Genomic DNA, 17035 nt, shown 5'->3' on the forward strand with positions numbered 1-17035 from the left:
TTGACTTCATAATAACGTTTAATAAAATGGCTTCTCATTAGTTAGTTAATGCAGAAATCTCAGCAGGAGAGTGAATCTTGGTGAAAATTAGCAAATGTCTGCGAGCAGTAAATTAGTTTTTGTCCAGGAAACGGGAAAACGTTTCACACCTTAATGATTAATAAACATGTTTTTAGCTTTACATATAATTCTCAAACAATAAATGGCCAAAAATAAAACCAGCAGAGTATGTTTGGGATCAATCCTTTATTGTTTCAAAACTCTATCTTTTACAATACAGTAATTTATTGTTACATGTGTGATTTAATGTATAATGTACAACGTCGTCCAATAATGAGACACAGTCACAAAGTATTCCTTTCTACATATCAATATTCTATGATCGTGAGAAGTTTGTGCTGATATATTTACTTGGTTCTGACAGCTCGATTAACTTCCCTTTTCAAATCAACAAAAAGCATTGTTTTTGAAAGTGCATTTCAAGGATTGCAAAGACGCCTGGTTCCAGACGTCAGCCATAATGTACATGTCAGTATCGACAGAGGGCCACACTGCTTTGTGAGTAACAAACAGCATTCACTACGTTTCCAACTACAACATTTATCTGGATAAGTAAATCAAAGAAAATATATCAATATGCATGCCATGAACATTCCTCCATAAACATTTATGATAAATGTATATTTGTATTTAATTATGCTGATAATGACACCGTATTTTCCACAAAAGGACAAATGTTGATAATGAGAACTAATATTTAACATCCAAATTTTGTTCAATTTTACACACAGGTCGAATGGCGTAATGCCACCGTGTTTAGAGCGATGCCCTAATAGAGTTAATAGCATTTGGTCTACTATAACATATCTGGGTTTAAAAGAAAACAAAGAGGTGGTAGCAGGTGGGACATTGAACTGAAACCAGAAGTCGCATGATCACTATCGTAAATTCTTTAAATTTTTAAGGTCTTTTGATTTTCAAGTTATGAATTATGATGTTAAGTTCCTGTTCAAAAATTAAACAATATAAATATACATTTGTAGCTCATTTCTTGGCTATTATACTTTTCTGTTCCACGGAACAGCTTTCACTCTGTAGAACTTGGTTCCTAAAGGAACCTTGAACCTGTTCTGTGCCTGGTGAAGGAAAGGAGACAAGGAAGGAAAGAGGCTTTCGTGAGACAGGATGGTTCAAGTCGTGCACACAGTAGGTGATTAGAACGGCTTCACCGACATGGATCGAGCCAACGCCATCAAAAGAATAAATCCAAATCCATGTGTGGAAATGATCAGTAAAAAAAGACCGCACTTCAGTTATGTAAGGATATTTGTTCTTACATATTCATAAAGAGCACAAATTGAAAAAATCACTTCAGAACTTTTGGCAGATTCAGTACCTTTTTTGCCTGGCAATATTCCTTCTCCATCACCTTTCCAAGAACCCACGGCCGTCTTGAGGTCCCTGATGCTAAACAACAAAACAAATCGACAAATACTCGTTTAACACGCAGTAAACCACAAATAAATCCTCCTGTATCTGTGTGTGTGTGTGTCACATAAAGCATATGAAGAAAATTGAAACAAAAATAATGCATTAACCCGTTTTTTGACAACACGTCTACATACAGTTTCTGTTATAAATCCATTCCTGCCTGACGTATGAAATCAACTTTTACAGAATTATTTCATCAGTAAAATAAAGAACACAAATGTCCACACTCCAGCAGCTGACCTGGTTTGAGGTCCAGTGCAGTGAGAGACTCCGAGTGGAGGAAGTAGAGGGTGGGACCGACGGTGAACAGCACGTAGTTGTCGTGCCTTTCATCCAGGATGATGAGAACCAAATCGCCTACCTGGAAACTGAATTTTAAAAAAAAAGACACAAAAGAGAAGATTACAAAGACTTCTGCAAACTAATAACGTAAAAAAAGACAACAAATGAATGTAATTACACAACAATGTGTGTAATTACACTTCATGTCATGGTGGTCAGTTTTATCTAAAAACAGAAAACAGCTGAAAACAAATACAGCGGAGGACATGTGTTGTTTTTTCATCCACTTACTCTCTGATGGCGATTTTGTCTGAATGCCGTGACGACACAGACGACATGCTCTGAGACATCTGAAGAAGAGGATGAGAGCAACGTTACACGTGTTACACTGAAGGGTTACCAACGCTGGACTTTGATGACTTCTAACATTCGTCTTATTGGGCTTTTACAAGACATAGGCGTAGTAACTAGTATTAGCATTTATAACCTATTTACTGCATTATACTCTCATTTTTATTTGATCCTCTTTGTAAAATGTTTTTTCAAAAACACAGAAGTATATTTTACACTTTTTTTAATAGAATATACGTTTTTGTTTGAATTGAATCCCTCTCCTCGTTCTAATGACACTCTTCCTAAAAGAATCCTGTTCCTTCACTGAGCTCTTTGGCCTCCTGGGTCAGGATTGTACTCTTTGATGCTACTGCCACCCAGTGGAGCCGGCGTTACATAGCCCACAGAGATAAGATTAAATAACTGACCAGTCTTTGACTGAGGCGCTTGTTTTCTTCTTCCTTCATGTGTAAAGTCTGAAACATATATCAGATGAAACAGATAAGAGACAGAAACAGCATCTTGTTCTCTCAAATGCAATGTGACGAATACGGTGTTTCTATTTACCCTCTCGAGGAGGAGTATCCGCTGCTTCTCCTCCGACATCAGGACGTTGTCACTACGAGAGACAACATCACATTATTGATTAATATCCTCTGAAAAATGTCACCAATAATGCAAAGTCCCTTTCTGTCAGTGGCTGGCATCCAATTCCATGTCCTCGTAACAAAAGGCTCGATACTGTTGCAAGCTTGCTTTGGGTTTACTGTATATAACAAATGAATTATTATAATCAACACAATATTGTGCTTGAAGATACAGAACAAGTAATAAGTGAAGTGCAGGAATCTTTCTAAGCTCGTATCCTGTCGAGGAAATAGTTCAACCTAATGTGTGTATATGTAAATGTATTAGTTTGGCCTTAATAAACTAATTTCTTGTAAAAGCAACATTGTTATGATGCAGAACATACATTCTCAACCTCTGAATGGACAAAGTATGTCTGTAGTAATATTTTCACAGGCAGCATGGTGTTAGAAGAAAGCTGCACTGAAGATGAGGACTTGTTGTTGTGTTTCAGCGGCTCTGATTAGAGCTGATGGAGGGTAAAGCCGTGTGTGTATTTGCATTGTGTGTATTTAACACCAAAGTCCAAAGGTGATTGGTAAAATTCCAACACATAACAAAGACAGATTGTGCGCTTCTCGTCTACACAGATTTTCCTCTCTGAACTGTGGAAGCTCTCTCACCAGTGTCACATATTCGTAAACAGACACTCGTACCGTGTTAACATTGGTTCAACAATAAGAAGAGTGGAGCAGGGACAAAGACACTGGCTGGCAAAGGCATGTAAATGTGTCTGCTTTCTTCTGTGTGATCCCAATCACCACATTACAAACTATCAACACGATATTCATGGGAGAAAAGATGCTTACTGGACTGTCACCATGCTGGCTTCCACCGCTGAATCAACCTGTTCGTCATCTCCAATGGCCGCCACAGAGGCCAGTCTGTCGGTTTCAGCCATGTGCTCGGAGGAAAAGGGCCCGGCAACGTGCAGAGCTCGAGCTGAAGCCGAAGCTTCCGTGAGCTCCTGAGCTGAGGGGTGAGGATGGAAGAAGGCAGACGAGACCAGCGCAGTGCTGCGCAGGCGGTTCAGCTCTTCTTCCAAGTGTTTCTTCTCCTGCATGACGATGGCCCGGTCCTCGGAGAGCGTCTCGATCAGAGCTGCAATGAGTCGAGATAAATAAGAAACGTGTCGATCTGTAACATGAAACCTCACAGAGTGGCTGTTCTTAAAACACGGCAGTAAGTAGTAGAGCTCATGTTTTAAGCCCGCTATCACCTAGATTACATTTTTTATATGAGCAGCTTGTTAAAAAACACAATTTGTGTCAAGGGCTTCTTTTCTTTTGACTTTTATAATATTTTTTTGAACAGCCGTCACCTTTGTCCTTCTCCTGCTGCTGGGTAACTTTCCTCCACTTCTCCGTCAGCTCGTTGATGATCTGTTCTTTCTTCAGCTTCTCTCGGGTTAGAACAGTGTTGAAATTCGTCTAGAGGAACCAAAAGAACAACGAGGTTAACAAGCATTTCGGTCACAACAGGGACTTCATACCAAAGCACCAATGACTGGAGAGGATGCCTTTCAATTGCTAAGTTCTAACATGGGAGTTTCAATTGTTTTGTGGATTTTTAATGTTCCGTTTGACTTTTATGTCTGATCTCTTCATCATTTTAATACCCAGTAACAACAACATCAGTGGCAGTTGAATGAATGAAAGATTGATCTGTTGATGTGTGATGCTTAACTTGGAATGGAAGTTGCAGAGAGTGACGGTGTCGATATCCATTAAACATTTAAGGTTTCACAAAGCAAGTACTCACTTAGGTAAGCATCCACACTTCACGACATGAACTTATGTTCAAGCAGTCAACTGTTTCCCATTATTAGGAGTGATACGCCATCAATCATGGCGGCGATCTTCAGTAAATAAATAGTCGAGACACGTAACTTTTCCCGCCTATTTTACAGCCCAAAAACACAAACCTGCTGCTCTGCGATCTGTGATGTCTTGAGGTTCTGCATCTCCTCGTTCTTCCTTTTCTCCAGGAGCTCCATCTGGTTCTGCAGGCTGGCCCTCTCCTGCTGCAGGGCCGAGTCCAGAGACAGAGGTGCTCCGGCATCTGCTCGCTCCTCAGCATGCAGCGGCAACCCTTCATCACTGAGAGGCACACAATCAAGTTCAATTCTGACAAAAGAAATACATCATGTGGACATACAAGCACAAAAACAAAATAGTTCTGCAATGGGTCATTGCAATGTAAATGTGAGCAGATTCATTCAGGATCAGGCTCCAGATTTCTACATGTAATGCGTCTGCCAGTGTGATCAAACATTTACCTTTTGGAGGATTGTCTCCCATGAAGCTCGTCCTCAAGCTGTCTAATTTTGTCGACCAGTCTCTTCTCCATGTCCTCCTTCTGCTGCTCCAACTCTTTAAAAGCATCTGGGGATGCAACCTCCGAGGCCACTTCTTTTTCTAAACCTCTCTCCGTCGCTTGTCTGTCCTGCTCTATTTTTGTGGAGAGCAGGTCATTGTCTGCCTGCAAATTGCTGATAACAGTCCTCAATTCCTGCTCCACTTCCTGGAAACTCCTGAACTGCTTTTCTTTTTCTTCCTTTAGAGCGGCCGCTTGCTGCTTAAAAGCCTGCTCGAGTTTCTCCCGCTGCTCGCCGTGGTTCTTCTCGGCGTCGTGGGCTTGCCGCTGCAGGGAGGAGAGCTCGTTCCGCGACAAAATAGCCTCCTCCTCGTGCGTGTCCACCAGCTCCGAGATGCAGTGGTCCTTCTCAATCCTCATGAGACTCCTCAGCTCTGCCAGGTCCACTTCGTACTCCTCGTTTTTCACATGAAGCTGTTTTTGTATATCTGCCAGCTCTTCGCTGAGGACTTTGGTCGCGGCCTCTACCTGGGACTCCACCGCCTCGGCCTGCTGCATCTTAGCCTCCTCAAGCAAGAGCCTCATCTCTTCTGCCTCCGACTCTTTGAGGGCTAACTCCACCTCTACTTTGCAGCGGAGTTCTGCGAGCTCAGCAATACGAGCCGCCGCGTCCTTAATTTGGTTTTCCTTCTCTTTGAGTGCAGTGGCGTGGTGTTCGGCTGCCTCACTTAACTTTGCACTATTTTCGGCAGCCAGATGTTCCAGAGCCTCCTGGTTGTCCTTGGTAAGGGTCTCCAGTTGTGCTGCATGTTCCTGCTTCATTTTCTCCTCCATCTCTTTTAAGTGAGACTGCTCAACAACTTCCAACTCCTGCCGGATCTTCTGCTCTCCACGTTCAATCTCAAAGTGCAGATTCTCCAGCTGGCTGGTCAGAGAGTCTCTCGAGGCCGAGAGCGTCTTGATCTCTTCGGTCTGATCGCTCGTCATCTGCTCCATGTTTTGGATCCTTTCCGTCTGGTGACTCTCCGTTTGGGCCCATCGCTCTTTCTCGTTCTCCAGCTGAGTGAGTTCTTTCTCTTTGCGCTCCATTCGCCCCTCCAGCTCCAGCATCGCGTGCTGGACGTCTCTGACAATACTCTGGTTTACTTGGTTTTCCTCCGTTAGCATCTGAACCTGCTTCTCAAGCTCTTGCCGAAGGGAGAGGAGCTCACTTTGATGCTCCTCCTTTAGTTCCAGTTTCTGGGTTTGGCAAATGTTGTCCACAATGTTGCTCACCTCTGTGGTCAAATTTCTCAAAACAAAGCCAAAGTCATGTTGCTCTTTTAAAACCATGCCTCTCAAGTGATGGAGATCATCCTTCACACTTCTGAAGTTTGAATGGGACTCCTCTGCAGCGGATCGGTACTTGTCAATCACTTGTTTTAGCACAGTGATCCTCGAGTTCTCCCTCTCTAGTATGGTGGTATCCTGCATGCGCTTGTTGTCAATAGCGTTAATGACTGAAGAGTACAGCGACTCCACCATCATTTCAGGGCTAATGGGGTCACTGATGGGGTTCGGAGAGGTCAAGTTCTCTTCAATCACAAACTCGTTGACAGCAGACATGAAGTCAGACTCGGGGCTCTCTGCTAGAGAGTCCAAGTCAAGGGAGCCCTGCTGCAGGACCGGATCCATGTTGGGGTGGCCAATGGTTTCAAAGTCAAATGTTTGTGCGTCGATGCTGTCTGGGGATAGGTCCTCCAGCGGGGCTGGGATGATGGGAACATGGAGCGGCTGGCAGCTGGGGCTCTGCAGGTTGAGAGAGGACGGGGTTTTGGAGGACATCGGTGTCGTGGTCCCAGGTACGCTTCCAGACTGTGGGGTGAACACGGCGGATCTCTGACTAAAGGATATCTGCAAAGACAGCAAGGGAGAGAAAAGCAAAATCATACTATTTATCTTTATCCAGTAACCAGCGTGTCTGCATTCGTACCGACTTAATAACACAAATGAAGGTTGTTAATCAAGCGGTCATTACCCTTTGTTCATTTAGCAGGTCAGTAATAGTTTGAGACATCTCATCCACACTCTGTGCAGCTTGGACCAGCCGGTGAAGCGTCTCTACGTGCCGATTTAAAGGCTCGAAGTCACACATTGTGGGAACCCTGCAGAAAAAAAAAAGTAAATATTAGGAATAACGTTAAGGACAGAATTCAAAACTACATTTTCTTTTAGTACTAAAGATCTATGGCAGAGGTCTGCAAGAGTCAGCACAATTTCCCCACCACAGGATCAGGCTCCAACACAATCAATAACATTTCATAAATAATGATTTTATTTACAGCTGTAACAACAACTTAAGAATAAACAGCCTCCATATCCCCTGCATCTTGTAAGGTGTAAGGTTTCCTGCACAGCTTCCTCATCCAGGCAACCCAGTGCGATTGGTTACTTGTGAGACAAGTGATAACACAATCAAAAGTCTTACAAATTGCCGCCCGTTCTGTTAATTTGATTTAGAAGTGGACACAAACTTCCAAATGTATGTTTTGATCAGATCACATCGTAGGATAGTTCTGGTCACGTTACATAATTATTAGATTATATCTGACACATTTCAATAACTGAGGACAGTGACTTACATCAGGAAAGGCTGCACCTCTAAAGGACAACAGGATTTCAAGTACTGCAGGTCATCAAGTGAGATGTCTGGAAGTTCGTCGTCAAACCTTCTGGGCTTTCGTGTCTATTAATAATAATAATAAAGAAAGCAAAAGAGGAGACCCCTTAAAATACAGTTGAAATAATATACACGTAAATACCAACTTGGTCAAACTGTTGTTAAACTGTAACTTACACAAAATGATGTTGGAGGCCATGAATCGAGTCCTCTAAACAAACGATTTCTGAGGAAAGACTTCCCTGAAAGGAAATAAGCAAATAGATCAAACCTGTGATCTTGGTTGTTATTTCAAAAGCACATTGTGCTCCACAGTGACGACTCCAATCAGCTGAGCTTTCAACAAACACTTACTGAAGAGTTTACCAAAGGATTCCCTTTTGAACTTCTCCGCCTCGTACAGTCGCTTCCCGTCCTTCACAAGTGCATAAGCCCACTGAAAAGAACGATATTAAAAGATTAAAGAACAGGAGTGGCTTCCTGTTGCACCTCTTTGAATCCGTGTCTGACAGAATGAGCACTGACCTCTCTGTAGTGGCGCATAAACATTTTTCGCCTGACGACTTCGACCACGGCCAAGCAGTACATCTGGGGCACCGTGCTGAGGGCCTCCACCACCCGCACTCGTTCTATCAGCTCCATCAGGAGTCTGAGCAGAGCCTGAAGCTTCTCCCCATCCTGGTCTGCATGAAGCATCACGTAGCAGCACCATCTGATGCAAAAGCATTAGCACTGTTAGGAGTTGCAGACATGATTCTCTTGACTTGACTTTAAGCCTAAATTCAATAGAACAAGCCAACAGCAGCACTGTGTGCAGAGAGCAGTGAGCTATTCAACAAGTCTAACAAACAAATTGGGGAAGACGTGGTTTTCAGTGTTTACTTAAGTCTGACTTGAAGGTTGTTTGCAAGTTCTTGTTTGGCAGTGGTGCACTTCTTCTTGATGTCTAGCAGCTTCCTGTGGTTGTTCAGCATGATCATCAGCTGGTTGGTGTGACTCAGACACAAATCAGGCAGAACAGATGTGTCTTTCAGGTTTTCAGCCCGCTTCTGATTGGCCAGAAATCCCTGCGAGAGATAATACGTGAGCACATAACTAAATATAGAGAGTCATTTTATAGTGTTCATCTCCTACGTTACGTACCTGAGCAAGTTCCTTTTGTTCATTCACCAACTTGTTACAGCTTGCAATCATTTGGTCGAGAGCATACAAGCGGTCCTCAAGCCCCTTGATGGCTTTCATGTTTTGATTATCTAGCTTGGCAATTGTGTCGCGACAATCTGTCAGGAAGGGTTGAATAATCCGAGGGTCGAGCTGAAAGAAACAAGATTTCAGTAAAGACTGGTGATGTTTATGACTGTAAATTTAGAACACTATTCATACGTCGTCCGTGACTCACCCTATTGATGGAGTCAAAGCATTTCCTCACAACCGATTCCACATCATTGGGTCGGTCTTGCACATTGATCCAGTCTAACAGTGTGACATTGAAGCAGCACGGGTTGGTGAACTCTGGCCCATCATCATCATCATCATCGTCATCATCATCGTCGTCGTCGTCATCTAGCAGTGCAGCTCTCAGCCCGCCACTGTCAGTCATTTCATTTGTTCCCTGGTCGCCGGGTGGCTTACATGTGGCCGTCCCCGCAGCAGAGCAGGACGCTGATGACTTGGGGGGCCTCTGTGCATCAGCGCAGAGCACAGAGTCAGTGGATTTCTCTCCTTCGGTCTCATCTGAATCCTTTCCTGGGGTTGGGCTGGACTTCTCCATGCTCTCTCTGTAACTATGTCTTGTCAAACATTCCAGCAGAGGTATCCTCGCCATTACGGAAACCGATGTCCCTAACCTGCAATCATAAGACGTGGTCATTATGACATCAAGTGCATCGGGCTTATTTCCTTTAAGCAAGAAATACATTATAACTTGGATTTATTTACTGTTATTTAATTGAGCCAAGACTGTGATTAAATAAACCTGAATAGTTACGATGTCAACAAAGGCAATATGCAGTAATTACTTCAAAACTATTGGATAAGATTAGGAAAGTATGAAATAGCATGTTCTCTGTGCCAACACTTACTTTGAGAGTTTGACCTTAATTTCCTCCAAGTCACGTTGATAGGTTGTGTATGAAGTGTCAAATTTTATGAGCAACTTTTGATAAGACAGAGTGCAGTCGTCCAGATTGGCCATAATGGCAGCCCAGCCTTGGTGTTGCAGGTGTTCATCATGAACCAATCGTTCACAGAAAGAGCAAAGTTTCTTGGCAACTTCAAACATTTCCTGCAGAGGAAAAAAATACAGTCAGGACAAGTTAGGAGCACTCCATAGTCAATGGATTGGATACAATGATTTTATGAGTTAATCTCATAAAAAGGTTGTGCATATGACAGGCACACCTTCCAAAACAATGAAAAGCAGCTTTAAAAACAAAATAATAAATAGATAACTACCAGAGCAAGTTGTGTTCGAGAGGCAACAGTGTGAAAGACAGCTGGCATCAGTAGAGACTCCTCTACTTTAACCTGAATCTCACTCTCAATTGAGAAGGTGGTTTTGGGGATCGTTGGATCCCGGTCACACAAGATCATCTCTTTGTTGAACAGGAATATGGGGTTGGTTTCCTACAGATCAACAGGAAAACATTAGTAGTGTTTGTCACAAATGCAACCCTTAATACCATTAAGCCAGTAAAACACACACTAATGAATTAAAACTCACAGTGCCAGCACTGTAGCTGCAGACACGCCTCTCTGCAGCCATACATTCCCCTCCATTGACAACAAGGACTTGATGTTGAATTGCAATCTTATATTTGGCTTGGATGGCATGTTTAAGCTCCAGTACACTGAAACAAAAGGAAGAATGTATTTAGACCACAACAACCAAGATATTCTGTCCACTATTTCCCACTAATATTGGTATAAGGCCAGTTTCTTACGTTTGGACGGCAAGATCAGTGTCAAATGTTAATGTGCTGCCATTGTTGACCTGGAACACATACAACTTCATGTTGAATGTCCCAGATGTCTTCGCGTTTGCCTATCTTCAAGGCCACCCTGTGAACAAACAAACATGAACATGAGATAGTTGATCATCTTTACATTTGATTGAGTTTCCTTACTATGATTAAATAAGTTCTGGTGAGAGCGGATGCTGCCAGTTAATCCAACCACAACGCCACTTGATGAATACCTATGTTGTATTTATGTATATTCATATGTAACAGGTATTATTATGACTATGTTGTATTTATGTATGTTCATATGTAAAAGGCTATTATTGTGAGAGTCTGTATCTTTAGATCATGAATATGATACGCTTTAACAAAAGGTTTCATCCTCTTCTACCCCATCATGTGGGGCACTTGCAAATTCCTGTCTACTGTATAACTATCTTATTAGCTGAGTCACCTTGTATGTTGGTATGATGTAAGACAAAGGAAAACTTTCAAAACGGACTGAAGAAGTGGACAGTCCACCTTTGTGGACACGTTTATCTGGAGAACGTCGCACCAGATGGCTACTCCGATAAAATACCAAGTTAAAGATATAATAATCAAACAGAGTAGCGCTAATAAAACACTAATAACTGTTGATGTTTACCAGCTGAGTGTCCATCACAGACTATGAGGATGTCGGTGGTTAGCTGATTGCCGTTAATAACCGTTTGTGGGCCTAGAATCCTAACGGGTTACCCGAGTAATCAAATTATGTTCAACGAACTGAGAACACTGGCACGCAACCGTTGCCATTAATCTCGAGGCCTCCCGTTAGTCATGGTTACAGTGGCAGTTGTTAACTGTTCAATAACAACCCAGTGACTGCGCTAACTGGCTATTAGCTAACACAGCTGTCTGGCTAGCGCAGGACAGCTATTTCTGAATGTCGATGAATTTGACAAACGTAATTAGATTATCAAAGAAAAGCCAACAGCACCTGCTTAGACTTATATTGGCACAGGGACGATATTCCACATTGAGTTAGTTAAATAAACGATTTCATTGGCCTTACCTCACTTTGCTCGCATCTCCCTGTTCTTGGTCTCCACCTCGACTATAGGCGAGTTGGCTAGCTAACAAGCTAGCAACTAAGCTAGCTAGCTAACCAGTTTTAGCTTGGCATACATAGAGCTTAGCTTAGCAAAGCTACTTAGCTAACGTTAGCTAGACTATAATAACAGAACCATGGCTGGTTACACAGATTAACCATATTTGCTGTACAAAAAAGAAATGTCTAATTTGGCAAAACTCCAGCCGTGAAGGTGTAACACACGGACAAAAACCACCAGTTGTTTATCTCAGGTAACGTTAGCTAGCTACGCTAACACCCTCTCAGTCTGTTTTGTTGTTGTCATCTGCTGATGGGTAGTTCGTAAACGATCCGTTCAACTGAAAGCTAATTTAGCAGTTGTTTTGCAAGCTAGGCTTACATAGGCTATGGCTTTTATTAATGTATTTAAAGTTAAATACTGTACCTTTTGAACTAGATTCATATGCTAATGCATAGTTAAATATTTCATTATTTTATTAGGTTACATAAAATATAAAAACTGTAGGTACCTAACTTATCTAAATGGTCTTTTCAACTAACGCTACATGTGTCTAATTTCTTAATTTTTAGATTTGAATGTAACGTTAACCATCATAAAGAAATTGTTAATCTTAACTGTTCTGCTTCATTCCATGCCTTCGTTGAGGCTAGGTGTAAACATTAGTCGATGGAGATATATATTTATTTTTAAGATGTTCCTTTATTTATTCACTTATTCTTTTGGTTAGCCACAACACAACATCCAGTCTTAAATGAAGTCCGAACTAACAGCCTCTCAAAAGCATGAAATTCAGAGATAGTATCAGATATAATCCATACCAATACATCCATGTTTTTATTTATTGAAAATATATATATATATTTTTTTTTAATTTGTTGTTGCATGCATGCTCTATAAAGCTACTGGGATCAATAAAGTAGATCAACAAATAAAAATGTCCATCCCAGTGAATAGGTTCAAAAGATTCAGCTCCTAAAAAGGTATCTCATTTCCCACCAGTATATTCGTTCGTCACTGTACTTTTCCAGGTGTATTCTGGGAAAATAACAGAAAAAAAACGACGTCGAGTGTTTTGCTGCAACATGAGAAGGGGTGTGGTTAATGTAAGTCTGCAGTGTGTGGAGGATCCTATTTTGCTGCAGAGAGGAGGTAGTTTAGGGGTTGTCGCTCGCTCTAGAGTTATTTTATTAAACTAAAACATTTCATTGTCTCATATATTCTTTACCAGACATTATGTTTGTGGTTTAAGACACAAAAGCTGAAGAAAGGGAATATTTTCTTAACTGTCAAAAAATACATATATTAAAAAAACACCCTTTTAAAGTTACAGCAACTCATTTTCATTTGCTTTTGATAATCTGAAGAAAAAAAGAAAACACAGAGGAAGAGACACTAATGCAACCAGACATCTTTGACATCAAGCCAAACAAACAATCAATACAATTTTATCCACAAGTATTATTTTTTATTTACAGGACGCAATCCATTCATCACAATTTTTACATCCCAACTTGAATGCTTTTAATCATTGTAATATTCTATAATACAAACTCCCCCTAGATGTCAGTGAAGCGCAATCATCTAGTAACCCAAACACATCAAATGGAATCAAATGGGTGTTTCCTTTTTCTTTCTCTTCTCATTACCTCTCACACAATCATCTTGCAACAGAAAGTCTCGTATTTGCTACCTACAGTGAACTCTTGTACAGTACACAAAGTCACCGTTCAAGAGGTCACTAAACCCCTAGAAAATAACCTGATGATGTAACATGAGCGGCAGTCCAACAATGTAAATAGGAAACAGCTCTTTACGAGGATCAGGGTTCAAATCCCTGCCGTTGTGCTCTTCTCTAACACTCCTATTGAGAGGTGCAAATAAAGAAATAACTTCCATAAAGGGTTGATTAAACCATTTACAAACTGAGCTTTGCACATTTGATGGAGATGACTAAACACCAAAATGCCCATAAGGCATTGTTGTAACACCAAATAAAGACACATTTAATATATTACATGGCAAATGGGCTTTGCAAATATGTATTCCTTTGGTTGCCAAAAAGAAAGTCATTCTCAGACAAAGAAATGAACAGTATGTTATCCTACATAGTGATTTGTCAGTTCGATGCCATTAAGGTCTGACCCTCTTTTAAACCTCTTTTAACTCTTATAAAACTCCAACAACAGAAATCAAAAGCCCAAACAGAAGTAAGGCCTCCTATTCTGAAACAATTAGGCTTAAGTTTACATTCTGGTTAAGATCTCAGGACTTTCAAAGGTGACACCTTTTAACACAGCTTTGCAGCAAGCAATATATCCAATAGGCCGTAGAATTTCCTTTCAGCTCATTGTTGATGTTTTAGATTCGGCTGTGAACTGTTTTGAGTTTCAAAACATCTGTGAGAGCTTCTGGGGCGCTTTGACCAAACTTGTTCTTCCTACAAACAAAAACGTGACGTTGTTGAATCAATATTCATTGGTTATTTGTTCCCAGGTTCGGCTATAATCAAACGCAGAATAGCCTGTACATCTTGGAAGTGAAAACAAATATCCTGTAGACAAACACAGATGCAATCTGCAGCCAGTTCTGGAAAGACGTATTTTCCTCGCTGAAAATGAACTCCATTAAAGTGCGTGGTGAAGAGGGTGACCCTGGGTCATTTGTTCAGTGTGTTTGAAATGGTTTAATAACTTGAACCTGAACAGTAGAAGAAGAGAGATGAGCTCTTTAGAAAGCAGCCAGCGAGGCCACTGGTCTGATCCAGACACAGCTATGTGAACCCTCAGAGGAGGCCTGTGGCTCTCTGTTCTGCACCAGTGACATCCTTAGATGGTGGTTAAAGCGGAGGTGTCTGGATGGCACGCTAGAGGGCCTCAATATAAAGGAGAATTAATCGGGACTCATCTCTTTCTTCTGCAGTTACTTCAGTTTGCTCATGAGATAATGTCTCTTATGCAAAGTTTGCCCTGATAAATCAACACATTTTTGTCCTTTATTAAGCAGCCAAGGCCGTCTTTGCTCTAATGAATGAATGTTTAACAGGGTTATGATGTTTGTTATATGCAATTGTCTATAATTGCATATAATGTTTAAAATACATAAAATTATGTATTTTAAACCCTGTGTGAAAGACCTACAGGAAGTAAGAGACACAGTGCATATTCAGGTTTTTGTTCATCCAGACTTTAATGACCACATTTAACAGAAGAAGAAACAGAACTGCCGTCTGTAAAACTGAGGTTTAATGAAAAGAAATTGAGCCACGGCTCTAATACGCTGTATACACAAGTGCAAAAGTAAGTAGGGTGACAGTTTAGTTTGTTAATCCTGTATTTAAACTGGTCGTTTTGTATACAACGAGACATTCGTACAAGAAACGACACATACAGTGTAAAAGCAAAACCAATTCAAACACACAATTACAAACACAATAGAGTCATTATTTTCACTTTAAAGAAAACTGCAAGTGGCAACCAGAGTTTTAAAAACATCAAATGAGAGACGAGTGTCATCAGGAAAGATGGAAACTAACGCAGACAGGAAATGAACGATGAGAAAGTCAGTCTATGGCGTTTCCAACAGGGAGCATTGTTTGACTTATAATCAATAATAATAATCTATTGTCATTATGCAACAAATTCAGCTGCGTCATCCTTCAGCGGTGCATTGCATTAAAACACTTCCCACATATACAGATGAGAGGAAAGATAATAGATGTATGATTACTGAGTGTTGGCATCACTTCATGACAATATAGAGGTCAAGTGACGGGTAGAGAGGCACAGCTGCATATTTATAGTGATTCATGTGTGTTTTCTGGTCAGCTGGCAGGATATCACTGCCTGTTTTGTTCTAACTCATCACAAATACTTGAATTATTAGGATGACTAAGCTCCAGTTGGGAGGACGAGAAGTTCTAATGTCATCAGAGCTCTTCCTTTGATTCCATCGCTGCATTTTATGCAACTTTATTTTCTGATCAATAGCAACGCATCTTGACTTCCTTCAGCGTGTACGGTACATATTGCCAGAGGATGTTTCTCTGGGGTCATCTGTGGTTGATGGGTACATTCACAATAATGACACTGGCTCCATCTTGTCTTCAGTAAAGCTGCGTGACCGGGCGTGTTGAACAGTGGGGCCTTTGTAAAGACTCACATGCGGGTTTTGGCCACGAGGGTTTGTAAAATGAAGGGAAAAAACAGCTAGTAATTCAGGTTCAGTCCTCTGAATCAATAATTCAGACAGGTTTCATAAATGGTGGCTCTCCCTCATTTTGTCTCGCTGGGTGTCAATGAAAGTCGACTGCTTTGGTATTCATGGAGAATTCCAGTGTCCTGGGGCGGCTCTCACAAGCTCTCGCAGATCATTTGGAGAAAGATACTTAACGAGTCAGTTGGGAGATATAAAGCTCAAATAACTAAGGTCATTTTGGAGTTCAGTGAAACAGACTCAAACCTAAATGTAAGTAATTTCAGATAAAAAAAGATGAGATGGAGCGTTTATTGTAATTTCACACAGTCTTCACTCTCTTTTCTATTAGTGTTTATTTGCGCTTTTACTTGTAAATGACACATTGTGTATTAAAATAGAATGTCTAAGAACCTCATTAAACTCCACTCTCTTTGAATAAATGTTGGATATCCTACATTGTCTGATATGTATAACTGTGGGAGAAACGGCTTGGATTGCATGTTGTTCTACGGTCTAGTTACTGTTATAACATGTTAGGTCGGCCATTCGCCAAAAAAGGGAGAGCCCTGCAGGCTCATCTTGTGTCACATCCCTCATTACATAATACGTAACAGCAGTGCCAACATTATCATGTGCCAATAAATACTGAGAATTAACTGCATAATCCATGTAACTGCACAGAGCATGAAGCTCTGAGCAAAGACCAACAAGCTGCAAGATAATCCGATATGTCGAGTTATTGCAAGTTATTTTGAGATCCACCAAATTCAACTTGTGGCTTCCTGCTGCTTTTTATTCATCAGCAGAGATCACCTACAGGCCATGATGGAGCTCAACAGGATGAGCGTGGTAATGTGTTCGCAAGGGAGGGAGGGGGGGGGGGGGGGGGGGGGGAGTTCCAAATTTGGTCAACAGATGGAGGCAGAAGGCTGAAGATAATACACACAGCACGAGGTGTGCAGTATGTTGCTTCATTGTTACATAAAGAGAGGCATATATGTCAGCTGTCTTCAGATGCTGACCATATTGTCGACAGTGACTTTTAAAAAAATAAAAAGCTTTGTAACGGTGACCTCAGG

General features: G+C 41.2%; 1 protein-coding gene across 2 annotated transcripts; it reads right to left on the reverse strand.

Moving 5' to 3' along the window:
* Positions 1-227: 227 nt before the first annotated feature.
* Positions 228-12074, reverse strand: rb1cc1 (RB1-inducible coiled-coil 1). Of its 2 annotated transcripts, XM_076097129.1 has the most exons (23): positions 11723-12074; positions 10651-10768; positions 10431-10557; positions 10163-10333; positions 9790-9992; positions 9108-9555; positions 8852-9022; positions 8591-8775; positions 8234-8420; positions 8063-8144; positions 7886-7950; positions 7671-7774; positions 7067-7193; positions 5012-6942; positions 4658-4832; positions 4055-4163; positions 3543-3834; positions 2674-2725; positions 2535-2582; positions 2065-2123; positions 1732-1859; positions 1397-1467; positions 228-1136 (listed from the first exon to the last, which is right to left on the reverse strand). In XM_076097129.1, exons 2-23 carry the CDS (start codon positions 10719-10721, stop codon positions 1059-1061), a joined length of 4884 nt encoding a protein of 1627 aa, XP_075953244.1. In that variant the 5' UTR covers positions 10722-10768; positions 11723-12074; the 3' UTR covers positions 228-1058. The 2 variants fall into 2 exon arrangements, with proteins under 2 accessions (XP_075953244.1, XP_075953245.1); XM_076097130.1 differs by lacking the exon at positions 2535-2582.
* Positions 12075-17035: the final 4961 nt, after the last annotated feature.

This window comes from Anarhichas minor, unplaced genomic scaffold, assembly GCF_050575085.1.
Source record: "Anarhichas minor isolate MPS153535 unplaced genomic scaffold, ASM5057508v1 ptg000024l, whole genome shotgun sequence".
In the NCBI taxonomy this organism is placed as follows: Eukaryota; Metazoa; Chordata; class Actinopteri; order Perciformes; family Anarhichadidae; genus Anarhichas; species Anarhichas minor.